The following is a 22686-nucleotide window of genomic DNA, read 5'->3' on the forward strand; positions in this document are numbered from 1 at the left end:
TGACCTCTTAGCTTCCTTTAGTGAAGTGTCCATGTTTGCACCGAACACTCTGTTTCTCCCCTTAGCGACACCCAGCAGCTCACCAAGCCTGTGAGGAATGGAGAAGCGTGGGCTATCTCGGAATGCTGCGCTCTGGCAAGTCAGTATACCCCGCGTCCACATTTCCTACTGTGGGCTTTCTTACTTCAGATCACCGCAAAGTTTGCGAAGGAGCAATAGAACAAACTAGTTTTCAACCTTTTATTCACTGGGGGAGGTGTGAAAAGCCTCAGAGGCAGCCTGAGGAGAAGATGCAGGCTTGTCTAGACTGCAAATTGAACAACTGAGTGTTGGTGTATTTACGTCATTTAAGGAAAAAAAAAAAAAAAAACCAAAACGCTGAACATCTCCCCACCAGGTCCCAATCACCCGTGGGGCCCTGGAGTATGCCTTTTGTTTTTACAGAAAGGAAAGCATTTTGTGAGCGGATTCACGGACTTATAATTCCATCTGCTGAGATCTCTGCTGATTTGCTTTACAGACCCTTGGGGGGTGTGAGGACAACATGACTTTGAACCACACTGCCCAACCTCAGGATGAGCGCCTGCCCCACTATCTTCGAGATGAGGACCCCTTTGCTTCCAAACTGTCCTGGGAAGCGGATTTAGTGGCTGGCTTTTACCTAACAATAATCGGTAAGCTTCCTTAATGCTCCCATGCCAGAGGCTGCCTTGAGAGAATTCCCAGGCTGTATTGATTTTGCACAAGTGATTCCGATACTTATAGGTATTAGCAGAGGTGGAGAAGGTGGCTTATCAGTATGACAGTCAATCAATGCTTCATAAAAAATGACTTGCTGTCATTAGGGATAAATACTCTATTAATAATCCAAAGACAATTCATAGTGAACTCTTTATCTTGAAGCTATTTCATTTGGTCATTCAACTAGTAGGTTTGTTTTCTGGATATCAAAAGAATGATAACGGATAATTTTTCTGTTTTGAAAAGAATGGCCCCTAGGCACCATCTACTTTGGCGTCCTTGTCTCATAACTGAGGGAACTCTGGCCCAATATAACAGCGACGGTAGACAAACTGCTTTAAAAGTTGCACCATATCAGTCTTGCGAAGATAGAAATTACTCTGGTGATCAATGAAATTCTGCCTAGGGTGAAAAGAGTTTTATGTATAATTCATACAAGGGTTGAATCTGTCTCAGGTTAGACTGTACTATTCAAACTGGCAGCCACCCATGGCTCCTGAGCACACAAACTGTTACATTTCAAATGAGCATATTGTAGTGAAAATGCATGCCTTTTATTGAAGGCTTAGTACCTGGAAAATAATGTACAAACACCTTACTAATATTTTGAAATATAAAATGTCCATCAAACTTATAATTTCTGGATTATGAGTTTATGGATTAGATTTCTACATAATTTCTGGATTAGTAGATTAAACATTAAATTATTAAAACTAATTTTTCTATGTGCTTTTATGTTGCTTAATGTGACTACCAGAATAAAAAAGGCAATATGCTTGTAGCTCACATTTCTGGTTTGTATTTTATTTCTATTGGATTGCATGAATGCAATTTTGTACTAGTGACATTTTGTCTGGGCATGGTGACATGTGTCTTTAACCCCAGAATTTGAGAGTCAGAGGCAGGGAGATCTCCATGAGTTCGAGGCCAACCTGGTCAATAAAAGAAAACACCAAGCCAGCCATAGCCACACTATGGTACCATATTCAAAATTAATACTTATAGCATTTCTTTAATTTAATGTTGTTATATTAAATTTGGGTGAGCCGTGTGCAGGTGGGTTCCATCTTTAGGTTTATGTGTCTTTAATATTTCAGATGTTGGTTCAAGCCTGCTTTCTCAACCTCTCTTTCTCTCTCTCCTTTCTTTGTTTCTTTCACTTTCCTTCCTTCCTTTTTCTCCCCCCCTCATTTATTTATGACTGGTGAAGAATTTCATGTAATTCCTGAAATTGGAAAAAACACATTAGAATGTTCCATAGATCCCTCTATGGTCAGTACTTGAGGCAGAATTTATGAGGTTAAATTACATGCTCTGTGGTAAAATAATTTCCAGGGTCCTCGTACTTACTGTGAGCATTTGACTACTTTTCATTTGATTTAAATTTGGCCTTTTGAACACAAATATATGAAGTATCCCACTCTTTGCTACTCTTAAGTAGCTGGGGTAGAGCAGTAACTAAAAACCCTCTGCTGAAATAAACTCTGCATCATGTCCTATTAAACTTAGTGATTAGAAAAGACAGATGAGGAATCATTTCACAAATTGAACTTAATTTGTTTGAGTTGCAAGGGATTCTTTGAAAATAGCGTCTTTAACCAGATAAATGCTTCTAGACCATCTAACAGTGGGAGAACTATCAGCCCATTCCCTTCCTAGCTTGAAGGACTTTAGCAGTGTCGGGGGAAAATGAGAGAAGTTCTCATTTTTATGCATGTAGGATACAAAATCAGATTTCAGTGCTAGAACAAAGCTTAAAGACTAGATGCTAAAAAGGAGTCTCCAAACGAAGGGAGTGTTAGGTCAAACAAGGAGACAGACTGAAGTCATAGGATAATCATTTGGGATGAGTGAAGAAGGCTGGGTTTGGATGAGGATAGAGGGGCTAATACTCCTAGACCCATGTCTGCCTGTCACCTGTCTAGATCCTTTGTAAGGAGCCAGAGAGGACAGAGCAGCTTTCTTGACCATTTTTGTTAAATACTAGAAATCTTATGGGAAACTGAGGAATGAAAACAGAAAGTCTAGTTTGGTATGCAGGAGAAATTAATGTGAGACCCATTTTCCACTCCCCTCTCTCCAGGTTAAAACCTATTAATTGCCTATAAGGAAGGCTTGTCAACCTGTCTATGAGCAAAAGATACAGTATTTTGATGATCAGAGAAAATGTCCACCCCAGAGTCTCTATCTTCTTAATCTTGTTTTCCTTAGTCTGAAAAATATATCTGATTTCTCTCAATGCTCACCTGCAGACAAGGTTGCTCATGCAAACAACTGGACATAGCATTTAATAGAGTTCACTGTTTTTTAATGTCACAATTTGCACTGGGTGAAACCCTATGAAATAGGGTTAGTAAAAAGTTTAAGAAAACGCAAGTAAGAAATAATCTCATGAGATGCTGACAGGCAGAAGCATGTTAGAGGAACTTTCTAGATTGACTGCATGCAAATACTTGATTTTACTCTTTTTTTTTTTTTTTTGATATGACATGGATGGAATTTGTCTTACTATTTTTGAGCTGCGTTTTTGCACTTTTGTCCCCAGTGTGCCTTGCTAGATGGCTTCTCATTAGGAGTTGCCTTTTATCTGGTTTGCTCTAGGACTGCACAATCCCTTCAGTCTCCCCTCCCCCATCTGCTTTAAGAAAGTTCATGGACCATTAAGCATCTTTGGCTCCAGAGTGTCAGCATCCCCTAAAAGCACAATGCAGTCAGGTTCTGGTGGTTTTAGACCATCAGCAGAGACACACATTTTTTTCCCCTTGCCCCTTCAAATGAATTGTGGTGGAGGAAGTAAAGTAGAAATTTAAACAGAAAAACTCTGGGTCTCTCCTGTTAATACTTTCCTTATTCCTTACTACTGAAGGCAGCTGTACCAGATTCTCATTTATACACAGCTACACTATGAAGCAAGAATTCCTGAGGAAATCTACTCTACATGTTAAGCTGTGGAAGTAGGTGTATTCTTTTCTTAAATACAGTCAGTAGATAATGGGTCTATTTTTTGGATTATTATTATTATTTTTTAACTGGGCTTGTAAAAACTTGTGAACAGTTTCATTGTAATACCCCAAACCAACTTGGCATTAATAAAAGAATATTCAAACTTGGGAAACACATGTATGCCATTGTTGTTAGGTCTGGTGGGTTGAGGGTCACTCTCTCTCTCCTTGGTGGGAGGGGAATGCCTATGGTATCAGTGGTTACAGACTTACCCTCAACAGCTAGTCCAGGGGTAGCTGAAGGCGTCCCGTGTTCCGGATAGTGAAGGTCCATTCCGCCTCAGGAATCTAAGTCCTGGGGCCTGTGTGAGGAGATGACCCCTTTCTTGCAAGGGGTCACAACAGCCACCTCTGACCACACCTCTCCCACATGCCAGTGCTCCTACGTGAGCTGATAGTGGCACCGAAGTCATCTCTCTTGGTTGACTTCATCTTCAGGATTTTATAAATAGCTAAGGGGTTAATTCCACTTATCCAAGGGAGGGAGTCACATAAAGCCAATACCTTATAAAAATGCCTGAGGGAAACACTCTGCCCTGGGGGCCGGTACAAGAACTGACCATTGGGATTCCCACATCCTCCTGAGCCTAACCGAGAAGTTAGTGGTTCCGTTGTCTGGGTAAGTTCAGTCCTGTAATTCCTGACTCCTACCCTTTCTGAGGCGACCCATCCCTTGCCTGTCACTCACAATCCATGCTCTTATTTCATCTTCTCAACTTAGATTTTTATTTAGTGTCCTCTCATTACCCTCTGAATCTGTGGAGTCCATTTTGTTTTTTAAGTTGAAGTGTTTCATCGGCAAATGAATTCTCGTCCTCATTTTAATGCCGGGATATTTTATTCTTCTTTGTAGGGATTCTCTCTACATTTGGAAATGGGTATGTCCTTTATATGTCTTCTAGACGCAAGAAGAAGCTGAGACCTGCGGAAATAATGACTATCAATTTAGCAGTCTGTGATCTGGGGATATCAGGTAATTGGGCACGCTGCTCCTTCGTCGTGGGTTTAAGACATTAGCCATTCTGAACCCTGCACTGGCTCGGAGCTAGATCGCTTCCTGCCGGCTCCTTCCTGTCACTAGGGCATTTGTCCTTTCTGCAGCCAGCCAGTGAAACGTCGGCTAAAGAGATCAGCTAACTTAAAAAAATTATTAATATGTTTAATTTTATTTAAAAATATACTTATTAAGAGACCATTTGTTATTTTTGGCTAAGCATGGGGCCTCTGTCCACTTCTCCCTAAATATATGGGACCCCCCTTCCATACCCAAAGCTATTTTCAAACTGATACCTGGAAGGAAAAGGAAAAGATTTAATTTTCTCCAGTGGAATGCCACACTCCAGGGCAGGCAGGACCTGTGATCAAGAATATTTAGCCGAAGTGAAACAAACTTCATGTTTTTTGGCAAGCTTTTTAATTTAATTTAATTAAAAACATTTTTTTTGTCTTATTAGTTTTCTGTTTGTTTGGCTTCCATTTCATTTCTTTCCCCCTTCTTTCGTGTGTTTCTTTTTAGAGAGAGAAAGCATGCTTCTGTGTGGGTAGGGATCTGGGTAAACAATGACCAAATTACGTTGTATGAAAAAAGAAAAACAGAAAAACAAAAAAAAAATATTTTCTATTTTTCTTTTCTTCTTTCTTTGTTTCATTCCTTCTTCCTGTTTTCTTGTTTTGTTCCTGTACTCTTCCTTATTTTCTCTTTGTCCTTTTGAGATAAGGTCTCCTGCAGCCCAGACTGTTCCTTAACTTCCTATGTAGGTAGGATGACCTTGAACCCTTCACCCTCTTACCTCCCCTGAGTGATAAGGGCTCTAATGTTAGATTATTTTTGTCAAATATTTTACTTTTTACTCATTTATTTCTTGAACATATACATGTGTGATGTATGCATGAGTGTGCATATTCACATATATGGACAATTTGTGTGGTGACAAATTCACGAATATGTTTGTATGCATATTCATGTGCATGTGCGCACATGTGTGTGTGTGTGTGCACCTGCAAGTTCCTGAACCAGAAGCCAACATTACTGCTTTCTTCAGTCCTTGTCTCCCATATGTACTGAGGCAAAGTTTCTCACTTGAATTCAATATGTTTCTCTAGTGAACCAGAGTGCCTTAGGGAATCCATTCTCTCTGCCTGCTGAGGATTCAAACTCTGGTCCTCACACTTATATGACAAACACTTTACCCCCGGAGCCATTTCCAAGCCCAGTGCTAGGCTTTATCCCAGGGATGTTAAGGGTTAAGGGCACAGTTTGGGACAACACACGATACTGTGTATTTCCAAGTACATTGGGCTACAGATTCAGAATCCAGCAGCCTGTGCTTTGCACTCTAGGACTACTTTCCCTCCGGCATGGAAATCTGGTGAAAACAAACTGTAAGTTGATAGAAACTTGAAGGGCAAATGCAAGCCACAGACAGTGACAGGTCACCATGAGGGGAAAGAGAGCAGCTGGGACACTGGCGATTGTAATTGTAGCCTAAGGGTTTATACCACAGGCTTCAGCTTCCATGATGCTCAATGTTGGGGAGTTTAATGTATGTGCCTGAGAAGCTCGGCTGATAAAGTACTTGCTATGAAAACATAAAGTCAGCATCTATGAATGTGACAATGCAAACCTGTAATTCCATCCCGGGAAGTGGAGACAGAAATACTGGAGGGCTTCGGCTACAACAGCATCACCGAAAGACCCTAGGACCCCCTCATAAGGGGACAAGTGATTAATAGAGAAAGACACCTAACATTAACATTTGGCCTACACATTTGCATATACAAATGTGTGCACCTGCACACACACGTGCACACACACAGACATTCACAGATAAAGACAAACATATCACACACAGAGAAACACCTACAGACAGACACACACACACACACACACACACACACACACACACACACACACACACGTGTGTGTAAGCCTGCATGTGTATTCATGCATTTCCAGATAAGAAATGTTACTTTGTGGATCAAATAGAAAATTTCAGGATTTTTCTCTTGCTTCTTAGACTCTTCAGATAACCCAGCAAAGCAGAGATATAATATTCTCTCTTTAACTGCAATTTGTTTAAGAAAGAGTAATTCTGGGTATGAGTTATCTTGTTCCAGGGTTAACTGGCTGTATCCCAACCTTTATTCGGATTCAAGATCTATTATCTAGCTGTAGTCTCAGGCTGTTAGAGAGAAAGAGTCTTCGAAGTATTTGCTTTTACATTGAAGACTGAAAAAAAAGCAGTTTCTCACCTCCCTTTTGAAATAGTGTGCTTCTTCATGAATCTAATTTTCTACTGCTGCTAGTTTACAAAAACTGTTTAATAATAATAACCGTTGACCTGTTGAGTTGACGCACTATAAAATAGCACGTGTTACCCTCTTCCTCAGTGTTTATATACTCCAGGTTACTTGAGAAGGCCTGACTGGGTACGGATAGACTCCAATATCAAAAACTCTTAGGGTGCTGATGTGTTTGTAGAGGAAAGGGGCTCTGCAAGCCTCATTCCCAGTGTGAACCCACAGGCTTTGTGAAGGGCTGCAAAATGCCTGCGGTTTCGGGTCTTGCCACCAGATGGCGATAGAGCAGCAGGTATGGTTCGGTTTCTCTCCATCTGCTCGCCTAAGGCTCCCTTCCTAGTTCTGAGTGTAAAATGTCTGTCGCAGAGAACCTTGACATTTCAGCTACATCCCTCACCAGTGAGTAATAGCTGACTGGTGCTTAAGGCTGAAACAGACAAGGCGGGAATTAAAAAAAAATGCTTTTAATTGATCTGATATATTGAAACTGCTTTCAGCCTTGCCAGTCTGCTCAGAAATCACATCCTTCCTTCCCCAGTGAATGTGCTTAGAGGAATCCACCAGAAGGTGTTTTCTTCCACCTGAGTTTTCTTTGGTAAATCTGGGTCACGTTTAGTGTCTATAATACACTTTCTTCTAATACATCCTAAAAATGTGTCTTTTTCCCTTACCCAGGTGCATTCTTTATCATTATATTTTTTTATTCACTTTTCATTTCTCTCACTGCCTTCTCCTGGTCACCCCCTTCCTCAAACCTTCTCCCATTCCCTCTCCCCTTCTCTCAATGGGTGGAGCCCTCTGGATATCCACAAAGTCTTTGAGGCTAGGCATATCCTCTCCTACTGAGTCCAGACAAGGCAACTCAACTAGAACAACATATCCCTCATAGGCAACAGTTTTTGTGATAGCCCCTGCTCTAGTTCTTAGGGATCCAAGTGAAGACCAAGCCACACATCTGCTATGTCTGTGTGGGGAAGCCTGTGACCAACCCGTGGTATATACTCTTTGATTGGTGGTTCAGTCTTTGAGAGCCCCAAGGGTTCGGGTTAGTTTACTCTGTTGGTCTTTTTGTGCCGTTCCAATCCCCTTTTGGGGCCCATAATCCTTTCTCTTATTCTTCCATAAGAGTCCCCAATCTTCATCCACTGTTTGGCTGTGGGTGTCTGTATCTGTCTGAGTCAGCTGCCTGGTAGCCAGGCTGCAAGACTCTTGTCTGCAAGCTTAACAGAGTATCATTCATAGTGTCAGGGATTGGTGATTGCTCATAGGAAGGGGCTCCAGTTAGGCGGGTGGTTAGTTGTTGGCCATTTCCCCAGTCTATGCTCTACCTCCCATCGCTGGATTTCTTGTAGACAGGATAGTTCTTCGGCTAAAAGTTTTGATCCAGCTGTGTTTTATCCTAAACACCAAAGAATCACATTCTAGACTCAGGCAACGAATGTAGGTTGTCCTAGGCACACATGCTCTTATTCAGGAATATGTGGTAAAGTAAGCTAGAGAGAGAAAGTAAATCACTGCTTGCGTTCCCTTCAGACACACTGTATCAGCAGGTCTAGTGGTTTGAAGTCCTGGACACCGACAGCTAAAGAAAAACAGAAGAAAGACAGAATCACAAGGACTCTCTCAAGAACCAGGCTGAGGAGCATTCTCCTATGTGGAAAAGAGGAGGGGGAGAGGCAATGATGGAGGGAGGGAGACCGACAGAGAGACAGACACAGATATTGGTATTTGTTGTAGATGACCTTGCCAAGACACATCAAAGGCTCTACTCCAGGCTGGGTGTAGAACTAGAGCCTGTAATCACAGCATTTGACAGGTGAAGGCAAGATGTTCAGTAGTCTAGGGTAACCCTGTATCTTCAACTACAGAATAAGTTTGAGGTCAGTTTGGGCTACATGAGGCCCTGTTTCAAAACAAACCAACATACATGTATGTGAGTGTGTGTCCTCTCTCTGTCTCTGTCTCTGTCTATGTCTCTCCCTCTCTCTCTCTCTCTCTCTCTCTCTCTCTCTTTCACACACACACACACACACACACACACACACACACACACACACACACACACACACACACATGTTTGCCTCCCCATCCAACAAAACAAAACAAAAACTCCATTTTGGATAGAGACCTAGCATGGATATTAGTTTTTGATTCTAGGCCACATTAATTTCTTCTTCTACCTTGGCCTCCACACAAGGAGATTCTCTGCAAGCTTTGGGCTTTGTTGTCTTTTCTGCCCTGAAGACTTTTCAGGCTACTGATCCTCTCCCTACTTAAATGTCACTTCCTTATATAAAATCGTGATGCTTGTCTATCTCTGCATTCTGTTTTTCTCACCCCACAACATCCTATTCATCATTGTTATGATAAGGCCCACTTCTCTCCAGGCCTGGTTCTAAGCCTATCGAACTTTGCATTTACTAATAGCTGTCATGTGCTTGAATCTTACATTTATTAAAATGGCTATCTTGCATCTGAGTAAGACATAAATCAACAGAACAACTGTGACAAAGGACGGATAGAGAGGGAAAAATTTCAAGAGAACATGGGAATCTGGATTTAATCTAAATGTGGAAGAGCTTAAAGAGGTTATTGGTAAGCAATTTTTGTTAGTTTTTTTTTTTTCTTTTAGAAATCGTGTACAAAGTAATGAGTTTTTTGCAGGTGTGGCTTCCATACTTTCATCCTCCCTCCCTTCCCTCCTCTCTCCTTTCTCCTCACCTCTCCCCACTCCTCATATTTTCCATCTTCCCTGACCTGTACTTCTCTGTTCAATAACAATAAAAACACAGAAACAAAACCCATCAAATCATGTCATAAAATAGTCATAAATAAGATGTGATGTCTTTTCTGATTGAAAGAAGGTTGGGATCTCCGTGATAGTCTTGCCTCACACACACAGAGTCATGCACAGACAGCATACCCTTTCACATACTCACACATGTGCATGTCCACATGCAAACATATACACATCAAGTCATTTCTACACACACACACACACACACACACACACACACACACATATTAGCCACACACACACACACACACATACACACACACATATGTATATACACATACATCTGTAGAAATATTTTACTGTGAGAAGAACTTCAGAGACTCCCTGATGGAGGAACATTTGAAAATCATTGTGTTAGGAAAGTTCCTGCCAATTCCATGAAGGCATTCCTCTCATTTTTCTTGTTCTTGAATGCTATTGTTTTCCTGAAAACAATATATGCATATGTATGTATAGTGTACAATGTATATTATGATGTATTTAAGTTCAGATTGAGAGAATATGAGTTGCACACACACCTTGGTGGCCTTTCGCTCTCTCTGTCCTGAATCCAAGGCATGGTTTCTCTTTCTGCATTAAAGATGGCCTCCTCATTTCCTCTCCCAAGTCTCTCTTCTCAGGGGCTAACTGTGAGTGCATGACATTACATCTGGTGACATTACATCTGGTGACATTACATCTGGGGTTAGAAGCCATATTATCTTCTCACAGCAGGAGTGATTGTCTTAACACATTCAGTGAGGACAAAATACCCATGAACAGTACACAAGAATTCATGAAAAAAAGGTTTTTATTAAAACTTAATCTGTATTTCTGGTTAAAAAATTCTTAACAAGCTAGTATGATGAAAAAGTATCTTTGATTAAAAAGCAGCAAAAATATCACATTCAATAATAAAAGATTTAAAGGTCTCTTTCTCCCATTTTCTTGTTCACTCTTCCCCCCTTTCTCTCCCTCTTCCTCCTCTCTCTTTCTTTCATTCTGAGTCATAGTCTCATGTAGCCTAAAATGAAAAACCAACTCTGTAAGTAGTACAGGTTGATTTGAATCCCTGATTCTCCAGACTCTACTTCCCAAACCCCACAGCTGGAGGCTAATGCCACCGTGTCTGGTTTGTGTACCCTGAAGATTGATCCAGGACCTTATGCAGAAAAACACTCTACAAACTGAGTTGCAACATCAGCTGAAACTAATAGAAACATTTCTTTTTACAATGAGTCAATACATGGTTGCCACTTTGATACATCTATTCAATAATATTCTGTAAATCTTAGATGTTGTAATAACACACACACACACACACACACACACACACAAATATAAATCAAATGAGTTTGAAGCCATAATTACTGGTTATTCCTCAGACTACACAGTGGAGCATCAGCATACTTGGGAAGGTAGCACACGCATACATAAAGGTTACAATTCTCTGCACTGAAGTATTTATTGATCTAAGAGCTATTATTGTTTTTTAATAACTGAGAATAGAATCTTCTCTGATATACATTCTGGTCACAATTTCCCCTTGTCCATTCCTTCTGGTTCTCCCCCATCTTCCCTCTCCCTCTTTCCACTCCCTCTTTATCTCCCTTCCAAAAAGAGCAGGTCTCCAAGAGAAAACAACCAAACATGACAAAGCACATCAAGACAAGGCAAAAACCATCACACCAAAGTTGGACAAGGCAACCCAACTGGAGGAAAAGTTCCAAGAGTCGACAAGAAGTCTTACTTAGTTTTTCCTACTTAGATGAGGCATATATCATAATCTGTATAGTAATCATAACAATACCAGGAGGAGTCTATAGTCAATATATCTGGGTACAAGATACTTTCTGAGTGGAAAATTTGTAAATGTTCTGGAATATTCACCATTAAAGACTATAGAGTTGGTACCCTTTGTTGGGTATGGTTTGACTAGCCAAGTATATTTGCTTTGGATGCCAAGGCATAAGTCTGCCAATAAGCTTGGTGTGACTGAATAGATGTTTGAGTGTCACTGTAGAAAACTTTGTTCCCAGGAATACTTGTTCAACACTTAAACTTGAATATCTATTTTTGCACAGGAAGGAAACAACAGAGTCCTAGATTATCAAGGAGGAACAAAACCATGCTTAGAAAATTATGCTTCAGAAGAAAATTTCTCTTGGATGTTTCGTTGTAAATACACTGTCCTTCTTGCTCATCTTTTAAAAGAACCACTCTAATAAAATGTTAACAAGGGTCACATCTATTTTACTCCTTGAGGCCAACTCTCTTTGAGACAGTTATAATCATAAGTAAAGTAATACTGAACTTTTAAAAAAGTTCTTTGACTATTAGCATGAATGAAAACTTTTCAAGGCAATTTCAAACTTAGTTCATGAAAAAATTCAGTGCCATTTCAAAAATAGTTGAAAGGTATTTTTGAATGGTTTTATTAGCATATATTAATATGGGCTTTCATACATCTAAATAATATATTAAAATCAATCTACTCCCTCATTTCCCCATCTCATTCCCCCATTCTCTTTCTCACTAATTTCTTACTACTTCCCTAACAGCCCTTTCTCTACTTTCACATCCTTTGTATGTGTGTCTCAATGATTCATATATTCATATGTTAAGATTGCTTACAGGCTTCTGGTCCCGCCTTACCAGTGCACACTGCTGAAGGATATATCTCTCCCCCCTCAGCAGTCATTAAGTACTTATAAATCTTCAGGGAGGAATGGTCACCTTTGATCCCCTTCCCTCCCATGACAGTGTGCTGACAAGCTTAGCCCACCTAGTACAGCTAATCACATATGCCAAGAGCTCAGGAATGTGACAGTCATGTTATGTCATGTCATGACATGTCAAATCACGATGTCAGCATTCCGTACAGCTCCCTATTCCTTCCTGCAGCTCTTACATTCTTTCTGCTCCTTCTTTTAAGTTGTTTTCCAAGAGGTTGGTGTGTTAAAAATGTCCCACTTACAGCCTGACATCCAACAGTCATTCATTCTCAGTATTTTGGTCGTCTGTGAGTCTTACAGTCACAGCTGTTAACTGCAAAGCAACATTTCTCTGATCAAAGCTAACAGCAGCACTAACCTATGGCCAAAAACATGGTTATTTAGAAGGCAGACCATGTCTCTTTAGTACGTCAACAGTAGTAGCTTCGTCATAGTGCCCAGGACTTCCCAAGTCATCAGCTTTTGATTAGGTTTACAGTTCCCCATATAGTTCCTCCACTTCTGCAGCAAGCCTCAAATCCAATTGGAAAATAGCTGGTTAGGCTTATGATAGTTGTGGTATAATTCATTAGTGTACAAGTAGACTCATGGGTTGTTATTGAACACATGATCTACAGCTGAGTGGGACTGTTGAGGACAGTTCTCTCCCAGAAGTCTGCACAGAACCTTCAAGTCCTATGACACCTAGTCAGCATGGAGGAAACCTTCAGGCCAGTTCCTGCTTGATAACTTTCTGTCTATGATCAAGACCTGTTGTGTCTTCACTTTGTTGTTGGGTCTCTGATGAGCTTTCAGAATTTTAGTAATCAGTTTTGTGTAATGTAGTGTGTATGTGTGTGTGTGTGTGTGTGTGTGTGTGTGTGTGTGTGTATACTCACACCTTGAAATGTGTCTGTAGGGATGAAGGGCCAGCTCAGTTGAGTGAACAGGTGAAGGCTTTAACTGAAAGGAGCTTCCTTTGATGCCCACTTGGTGCTTTAGTTGTAGGCAAGCCGTTCACCATCATTTCCTGCTTCTGCCACCGCTGGGTGTTTGGCTGGTTTGGCTGCCGCTGGTATGGATGGGCTGGATTTTTCTTTGGCTGTGGAAGCCTTATTACCATGACTGCTGTCAGCCTGGACCGCTATCTGAAGATCTGCTATCTGTCTTATGGTAAGTTGGAAGGTTCCTTGTTCCCTGATAGGGAAGTTAGATGATCGTAGTATCAGAGCTGTGCATATTTTATACAGTAAATCAAGGTTATTAATAACTCCAGTGACCAAGAATCCTTCTATTCATAGCCTATCTTGTTCTACTGTTTATTTAGATTTGACCTGTGTTGATGTATGCTTCTTTTAGTCCTACTCCTATAATATGCCTACAGCTTTTAAATGTCTCACTTTCTTGTGTAAAATATGGAAGTGTTTACACATTTCCTCATGTGGAAAAACAAAAACCAAAAGAACAAATGAACAAAATCAGGTCTGAGAGATTTAGCTGATGACCTATTTAGTGTTTGTGATTATAAGAACTGTTATCTATGATTTTTCTTTAGGACTCAGGCTCCCTAAAGTTTCAGAGATGGAGAATTCCAGAATGTTCTCCAGGTATAGAGAGCTGTACAGATGTTTCTACCTGAAAGGACACACAAACTGAAATACGGCTCTGCAGGTCTCTTGTGGTATTGGTAGGTAGACGAGCATCTAAGAGAGCCAGCGAGGCAGCAGTAATGGTGTTTCCAGAACTCCATATTTTAAAGAATAGATTATTTTGCTAATTCAAGTTTTAGTATATTTGGTTCTTGGAATCCTGGGAATTTATTGATCCAAGAGAAGAAAAGTTTGGGGCACTTAATTTTAATAGTAAGAATCAGACCTAGCTGGGGAATGGTTGGCTAAAGCTGCTTGGACTGACAAACTGTTAGTGTGGCTGAGGCTGCAGGACAGAGGACAGCCATTGTACAGACATGGTGAAGAATGTTTTCTTTGGTCCTTAAAAAGCTGATACTCTAAAGGAGGACTTTGAGGGACTCTGAAGGAGGCCATGTATGGGGCAGGAGGAGGACAGCTGTAAATGTTTTCAGGATTCAAATAATTGGATCTCTTTTCATAAATGTCTAAAACTCCCAGTTTGAAACAGCCTGAGTCAAAATTCCAATGAGATAAAACCACAAATTATGCCGTTTGTATGATGTTAGGATCCAGTTCTTACCATAATCTTGTCTTATAGCACAGCAAATGAATTTTTAATAAAACCATAGATTTTATAGACAAGAAGTCCAAAAAGTTCAACTCCCTGGAGTATTTGGGGAAGAATAAACCTTGATCTCTGTTTTTAAAATGTCATCTAGAGGTTAAGCGTTGTAGTAACTAAAGAGAGGATGCTATCCATTTCCAGAATCATGGCGGGGCATAAGCGCGGTAGGGGAAATGTATCTATTACCAAGCTTCTTCTAAGCTTGACTCTCTATGACATTTCACCTTGTAACCTGATTCACTACTGGACCTTCACACAGTGTTCTCTAGCATATTGGAATTTAAAAGGTCACTCAGGGACATGCAAACATATATGGTGGGAAACAACCACGTTGTATTGTAAGTGGTCATTCCCGAGAGATGACCCTTTGGACTCTTGAATAATTCCTGTGACCAGTGACGGGGAGCTTACTACTGCTCAAGGCAGCCCATTCTCTGATTGGTCTGCTCTCATTGTTACAATGTTATTCCTTATATTGAGACAAAACTGCCTCCCAGTAACCTCCACCCATTGGTCCTAGTTCTGACTTCTGGAGCATCACAGAACCCATCTACTAATCTACTCCTTCCTGTACTTGACAGCCTTTCAGCATACTGGAATGTAAGTATGAAAGCATCTCACTAAGTAACCCTCACTATCAATGCTTATCCGTATGCCTATGCACGTCCTTAAGAAGCTATGCCATAATCTTTGCCAGTGTTTGACGTGTTATGATGGATAACCAAGAGCTGACGAACCTTTGTGGCTACCCGATCGCTACCCTTTTCTGGTTGGGCTTGAGGAAATTATATATTCCATAATGTTCAATGATATGCATTTGAGTAAATGGAGATAACGGAGCACAGACACAATTTGTTCTGTTTTGTTCTTAGTGATCTTACACACACACACACACACACACACACACACACACAGACACACAGACATACACACAGATGCACACACATACACACAGAAGAGTAAGTGTTCATATTAATGTTTAAGTTTATAGTTTGCAAAGTTGACACTATTTCATTTACTTTAAACATCATCAAAGCCCAGTGAGTGATAACTCAGTTGGCAGAGTATGTGCCCACCCACCATGCACAATGCCCGCCCACCAGGCACAATGCCCTGTCTTCTAGTACCAGTAGCACATAAACTGGGCACAGTGGGAGTATACACCTATAATTCTAGTTCTTTGGAGATGGAGGCAGGAGAATCACAAGTTAAAGTTCATCCTCAGCTACATTCTAGCTTGGGTCAACATTCCTTCCCCAAAGCAAACAAACAAGAAAGCAAAGGAACTAACAACAAACCATAAGCCATGGGTTACCGAAAATTCCCCTTAATGTTAGGAATGCTGAGTACTCAGAAAGGCCACACAGATGAAATCACAGTGCACTCAGAGAAATCTGCAGTCTTAGTGCATTAAATTTCACTTGCTTAGGACAGAAGCAATCCCGAGTACATGTGCGACATGCATACATCACTAAGTAATGTACAGTTAGCTTTACTTAGGGTCTTTTGATCCTTCTTTTCTGCTACTGTGCAGAAAAGAAATACCAAGGAAGTATTTTCATCACCCTTTGGCAATATGCTATGTGAGGTGCAGAGATTCCCATGACGACTGCTGTAAACAAGCTAGCTGACCTGACTTTGGTGACTGTGTGGAACTTCGGGAAATGATCACTAGTGTTTAAAAAATGACTGTAGCGCTTCTTTCTCTTGGTATTCTCTTTTGCTTAAGAAACTAGTGCGGGAACACAGAGCTCTTTGCCTCCTACTCCTTTCTCCCTTATTCTTGAAGACTTTTTTTTTTCCCCCCAGAATTACTTACACAGCATGTGTGGCAAACTAATTAGATTGTCTGCTACTCTCTCATCATGCCTGTGTGCCCTCTACTGTCCCTTGAAAGACACCCAAAAGATTCAAAAATGGGAAAGAATTTTCAAGCGCAGTCGTTCACCTTAGCACCACTGCACCGGTTCAGGATCAAGACCCGCCAAATTCCTAGGCAGGGAAGAGATGTAGACACAAAAGGTGTTTGAGAAATAAGGGTGTTTTCAAGACAAGGAGAATCCTTTGTGACTTTTCACCTCCTGGGAAGGATTCTTCTTTGAATTCTTAGACCACTCACTAACATACTCTTGAGATGTCTTCCGAAGCTCCCCCATCGGCTTCCGTGTCCTTTCCTCTTTTTTGCGGTCCGCTTTCCCATCCTGAGTCACTTCTCCCTCCCAAAGCTCCTAGGTGCCTAGAGAAAACTTTCCCTGTGAATTCTCTTCAAATTGCATCCTCCTGGACAAAGGCTCCAGCTCTGGAACTTTCCCTGTCTTGACTTCACTCTCCCCCAGGCTTCAGTTAATCTGTCCACGTCTCCCAGAATTCAGTGGAATAAATCTTTGGAGATGGAATTTGACATGTCCAGGGGAGGTATTCGGGCGCAGGGCAGGCTACATGCGGGTAATGCTCTTTTTTTCCACCAGGGGTCTGGCTGAAGAGAAAGCATGCCTACATCTGCCTGGCAGTCATCTGGGCTTATGCTTCCTTCTGGACCACCATGCCCTTGGTGGGCCTGGGGGATTATGCACCTGAGCCCTTCGGAACCTCGTGCACCCTGGACTGGTGGCTGGCCCAGGCTTCAGGTGGGGGTCAGGTATTCATCCTGAGCATCCTCTTCTTCTGCCTCCTGCTGCCAACGGCTGTGATTGTTTTCTCATACGCGAAGATCATTGCCAAAGTGAAATCTTCTTCAAAAGAGATAGCCCATTTCGACAGTCGGATCCATAGCAGCCACGTGCTTGAGATGAAGCTGACCAAGGTAACGGTAACTGTAACTGCAGTTCCTTTATAGGTATTTTTTGAACAGTCACCACATATAGTGAGGAAGCAACCTCCCCTTGCTTCCATGAAGGTGCTCCCTTTCCCAACCACCCTTCTCCCACCTCAGCACCTTGGCATTCCCCTACACTGGGAAAAGGAACCTTCACTGGACCAAAGGCCTCTCTCCCACTGATGCCAGACAATGCCATCCTCTGCTACTTATGCTACTGGAGCCATAGGTCTCTCCATGTGTACTCACTGGTTTTTGGTTTAGTCCCTGGGAGCTCTGGGGGGAGGGGTTGGTTGATAATGTTGTTCTTCCCATGGGGTTGCAAACCCTTTCAAATCCTTTCAGCTTTTTCAATCCTTTCTCTACTTCCTTCATTGGGGTCCCTATGTTCAGTACAATGGTTAGCTGCAAGCATCCTCATCTGTATCAGTATGGCTCTGGCAGAGCTTCTGAGGAGGCATCCATGTCAGGTTCTTGACAGTAAGCACTACTTGGCACTCCTTAATGGTTGGACCCTTTGGTAAGTTTAAAGGAACACAGTTGACAGTTGGCAGTTCTTTAGATATTATGGTAAATGGAAAACACATCATGGAATTTGACAATGGATAAAGGTTTGAATTCCACCACAAACATTGCCCTGTTTGGAACCCAACATGAGACATTTAGCTTTTTAAAGTTAATTAGTTGATTGGGCTTTTTTTTTACATTGTAATTAAAATACAATTACATTAATTCTTCCCTTCTCTTTTCTCCCTCCAGCCCCACCCTTGTCCCCTACCTTCAGTTCCCCATATCTCACCTCACTCTAATGAATAGACTCTCCTTCTTTGATTATTGCTTTACACACACACACCCACACCCACCCACCCATCCACCCCCCCAACACACACACTTACTCTCCCGATGCACATAATACACGCACACATATGCTCCTACATGGCATATATAAGTACAACTTGCTGAGCCCATCTTTTTCTGTGACACCCAGCTTCTTAGAGTCCGTCTTCTAACTGTGTAACAAGCATAGTCAGTCTGGGTCTGGTGACACGGGCTCAGCACATCTTGCAGAGGAACCAACTTTGACTTCCAGCATCACATGGTGGCTTATAGTTTCTCAGGCTTGAGAGTGAATAAGGTTCAGGCAAGTGTTTGTATCTGTTTAGTTCTCTGTCCTACAGCCCAAGACTTGTTCCATGGTAACTGGTGGCTCTATTGAACACCTGGTTAAAGGGGGCTTTGAAAACTGTGAAGTGTTCCTTTCACATCTGGCTCAAGCATCTCTCTCTTTGGCCCCCTCGGCCACCAGAAATGCTCATGCTGTACATATATGAAGACAAAACACCCCCCCAATACAAGGAACTGTAGAAATAAAACAGTATCATTTCCCATTAGGACCCCACTATACAGCCACACTGTTTCCAATCGATTTCTACTGAATTAAGAAGATGCAATGACACAGTAGCCCCCTTCTCTGGATAAAACCTTTTCTCCACTCAGCCCCTGCTGAGGACTTCTCAGCTTCTCATCCACTCAGAGCTTCTGCTCTCTGCAATGCCAGAGGTCCAAAAGTGTGTAACTCCAAGGTGACAGTCCAAGATTTCAGTGACAAAGTAAGTTCATCATCTATTTTGACTTGCCTTCTTTGGGTCTGATTCTCATCCACCCATCAGGATACAAAGTGACATCTCTTTTTAACGCTTTTGCAACCTTCTTTCCCCTCTAGTTATTCTTTTTGTGATGGTTTCTCTGACTTTCATAGTACAAGTACTACAAACAGAAGTGTAGTGTGTATTTGCATATGTGTATCCTTCACACAAGTGCTCTCTCATTTTATGACTCAATATCATCTCACTTCTCTGTCTACATTTGACCCTGTGGAACACATTTTATTATTGGTCAATAAAGGGAAGTTTAGTAGCATTAGACACTGTGCTTCTGTTCCCAGAGCTGCCTTTGCAGCCTGAGGAGGTCTTCAAAGTGTACTGGTGCCAACTGGTTGGAGATTCTGGTCAGGATTTTTCTTTCCTCACCTGATTTTGTATGAGGTATCCAATTCCTCTTGGACATGTCATATAGCCCAATGCATGTTCTTTATCCTAACCACAAAGGCCTCTGTAAGCAGGGTTTCTACTTTCTGTTATAACTTGTGCAGTAGATCCTATGAACTCATCTAAGAGCCCAAGAGGAAGGAATGCATTTCCAGTGTGTACATCCTCATTCATGCAAGAGGTTCTGCTGCGTTGTTCAGACAGACCTGCTCTCTGGTTCTTGGCTCAGAAAGGCCAGCTCAGGACAGGCTTTCAGCTCCCCTGACATACTCTCTTGTCTCGGGACTATAGACATTTCACTTATTCAAGTGGAAAATTGGACTTAGATTTTCTTTTCACTCTCAGCATCCCTTGGGCCTCTAGCTGGGGTCAGTCAATTGTTTTTCACTACACACACACACACACACACACACACACACACACACACACACACAACCCCCAAAGCTTTTATTTCAACTATTTTTCCTCCTGTAAGTTTCATATTTCCTCTCTCCCTCCCTCCCTCTCTCCCTCCCTCCCTCCCTCACACCCTCCCTCCCTCCTTCCTTTTCTTCCTTCTTTCCTTCAGATCTCATGTATCCCAGAGTTTCCTCAAGACTACTGTGTAGCTGAGTCTGGCCCTGGTTTCCTGATCCTTCTGCCTTCAGCTCCCATTGTTAGACTTACAGGAATGCTTTACCATGCCCTGCTATGCTTAAATTTCTATTTTGAAACCAAGAAGCCCACGAGTGAATATTTAGTTATTCCACTGGGCATTTTCACTGTAAATAGTATTCACACACTGAAGTGAACATCTTGAAGCTCGTCTAAGAAGGGGGATAGCGCTGTGGCTGGAGGGTAGGTCAGAGAGGGCACCTCTGCTTCTCAATCATTATTATGCAAATACCTTGGTATTCATTATTTTTTCATTTGCACACACTGATCACCTATCACATCCAGACCTGTAGTTAGTAGGACGATCCCAGATATCTCTTAATGTCCCTTTTGCAACTGTCCCTAGAGAGTGCAAGTTCCCCTAAGGCAGGTCACCAGAGCATTGGGCACGTTGCCTTTAGAGGCACTTGTCCCACAGTCAAATATTTGCTTCTCTTTTTTTGCAAGAGAGTGAATGAGATTCAGGCAAGTGTTTGGTTCTTTTGGGTTCTCCATCCCATAGGTCAGCACTTGCTGAATGGTAACTGTGGTGGTTCCATTGAATTCCTGATTAAGGGGGACCTTGCTAACTGCAAAGTGCTCCTTTGACTTCTGACTCAGGCATCTCTCTCTTTGGGACATTTAGTTTGTTTCACTCTTTTTCTTTGATTGTGAAGCCCCTAGGAATGAACTTGGTTTCTCCCAGGTGAATTGTTTCACTGGTTGTCCTATTGATGTTAACTTATCAGTGAGCTGTCAGATTCAAGGCACTCCCTCTGTGGATGCTAAGGGCAATGAAGAGGCATGGTTGCCCTTAAAAAATAAAGAATTATTTAGTTCTCTTTGTTCTCCTTAGTGGCTCCAGTCTTAAAAGTCGATTCTCAGAGAGGTATTTTAAAAATGGGATTCAAGTTTTCCTTTTACAATATTTCACAGAAACATCATTACTTCTTGAGAATTGTCAAATTTCTAATGAATTCAAAATTGCATATTCATTCTTGTGATTTCTTGCTCAATGTCTTTTACTACCAGTCAATAGGGGCTGCAGGGACACTTTGACTTTCTGTCATTTCATGTCCCCAGAACCCAATGCATCACCTCTAACATGCTAAGTACTTAATATAATTGTTGAAGGGAAGAAAAAATAACCTAAGACATGAAGGCATAATAACAAAAATGGATTTAAAGTAATGATAATTTTCAATTGTGCCCCTAGCCCCCTGAGAGGACATACATTGTTAACATTTATTACTGATTTTGGGGGTAAGTGCTTGAATCCTGTGCTGAGAAATCACTGACATTTTTAATTGTTTTGGAGGAGTATGGGTAAGAGTAATTTGACTCAAATTAAAAATGTGGAAAAAACCAACAGCTAACTTCCTAGCCTGTCTACATCCAAGCTGGGACACATGTGTAGACTCCTATCGCTACACATCCATCATGTGTCTGAGGGTCAAATGAAGGGAGAGCCAGGCCCAGAGTCTTCACCCAGGTTGGTGTTTTATACAGCAGAGCCAATCAATTTCCGTGATTTGACTATCTTCCATTCCAGAGTCTCAACCGTAAGGCAGTGCTTCAATTTGCATCTTTCAATAAGTGCTATTATATTCAATGTAAGTCAGCTCTATTACTCATAACCTAGACCCCAGACTTACCCTCTTTGGGCCTTAGCTTTTCTTATCTGTTGAAGGATGTGAGGGAGAGAGTTGGGGGAGGGCAGTTAAAATCAAATGGCATCATTATTGACTTCAAAACTCCAAGATTTTGCCAACGTTGTTATATATGTTGGGTCATTTAAAGGTCTGTTATGTTAGTTTGACAAAAATAATTTTAGTTGAGTCCTGTAGTTACTTGTTCTACTCTCAACAGGATTGTCCCACCTAAGGACTTTGGCTCACCTGTAATGACCCCATCTCCCTCAGGTCCCTAATTGTGTTGAATAGGCACTTAGAAATTATCCCCACTCAATAGGACAAGCCATTGCTTAGTCTGGGGATAATATGGTCACTTTTAGACTTAACTTCCCAAACACAGATGGGCAAGCTGACATGACCCAATTTGTCTCCTCTCTTTTTAATCACAGCTTTTGCTTGTTTTAGAGTAGTGGTATTTTAAGGGTTGAGAAAATTGCAACTGGAAAGTGTGGATTTTTTTTTTAAGCATGAGCTCATATTCTTTGCTTGGATCTTAGCCAGGGCTAACAGATGGCAGGCGCCCCAAAGACTCCAGAAAAGTTTCTTTGCAAGTCAGTGGAAGAGGGTGTGAGACGGTTGACCTCAGTTGGCACTCTGTGGGTGAAACAGAAGAACCCATAGTGGACATTCTTAGTTTGTTAAATGAATTAAGTTCTTAGCAGGTAGCCTGAGAGCACAGACATTGTTACCTGTGTATTTGTAAAGGT

At 41.5% G+C, this 22686-nt stretch overlaps 1 protein-coding gene across 1 annotated transcript in view; it reads left to right on the forward strand.

Annotated features, from left to right (window-relative positions):
• Nucleotides 1-544: 544 nt before the first annotated feature.
• OPN5 (opsin 5) overlaps nucleotides 545-22686 on the forward strand; it is a gene marked incomplete at both ends in the record, with an annotated part of 45887 nt that continues 23745 nt past the window's right edge. Inside the window, 4 exons of the mRNA XM_080916789.1 lie at nucleotides 545-674; nucleotides 4597-4716; nucleotides 13536-13706; nucleotides 17258-17592. Coding sequence (XP_080772915.1) covers nucleotides 545-674; nucleotides 4597-4716; nucleotides 13536-13706; nucleotides 17258-17592 — 756 coding nt within the window. The remainder of the gene's footprint in view (nucleotides 675-4596; nucleotides 4717-13535; nucleotides 13707-17257; nucleotides 17593-22686) is intronic.

Source organism: Micromys minutus (assembly GCF_963924665.1).
Source record: "Micromys minutus genome assembly, chromosome: 5".
NCBI classification, from domain to species: Eukaryota; Metazoa; Chordata; class Mammalia; order Rodentia; family Muridae; genus Micromys; species Micromys minutus.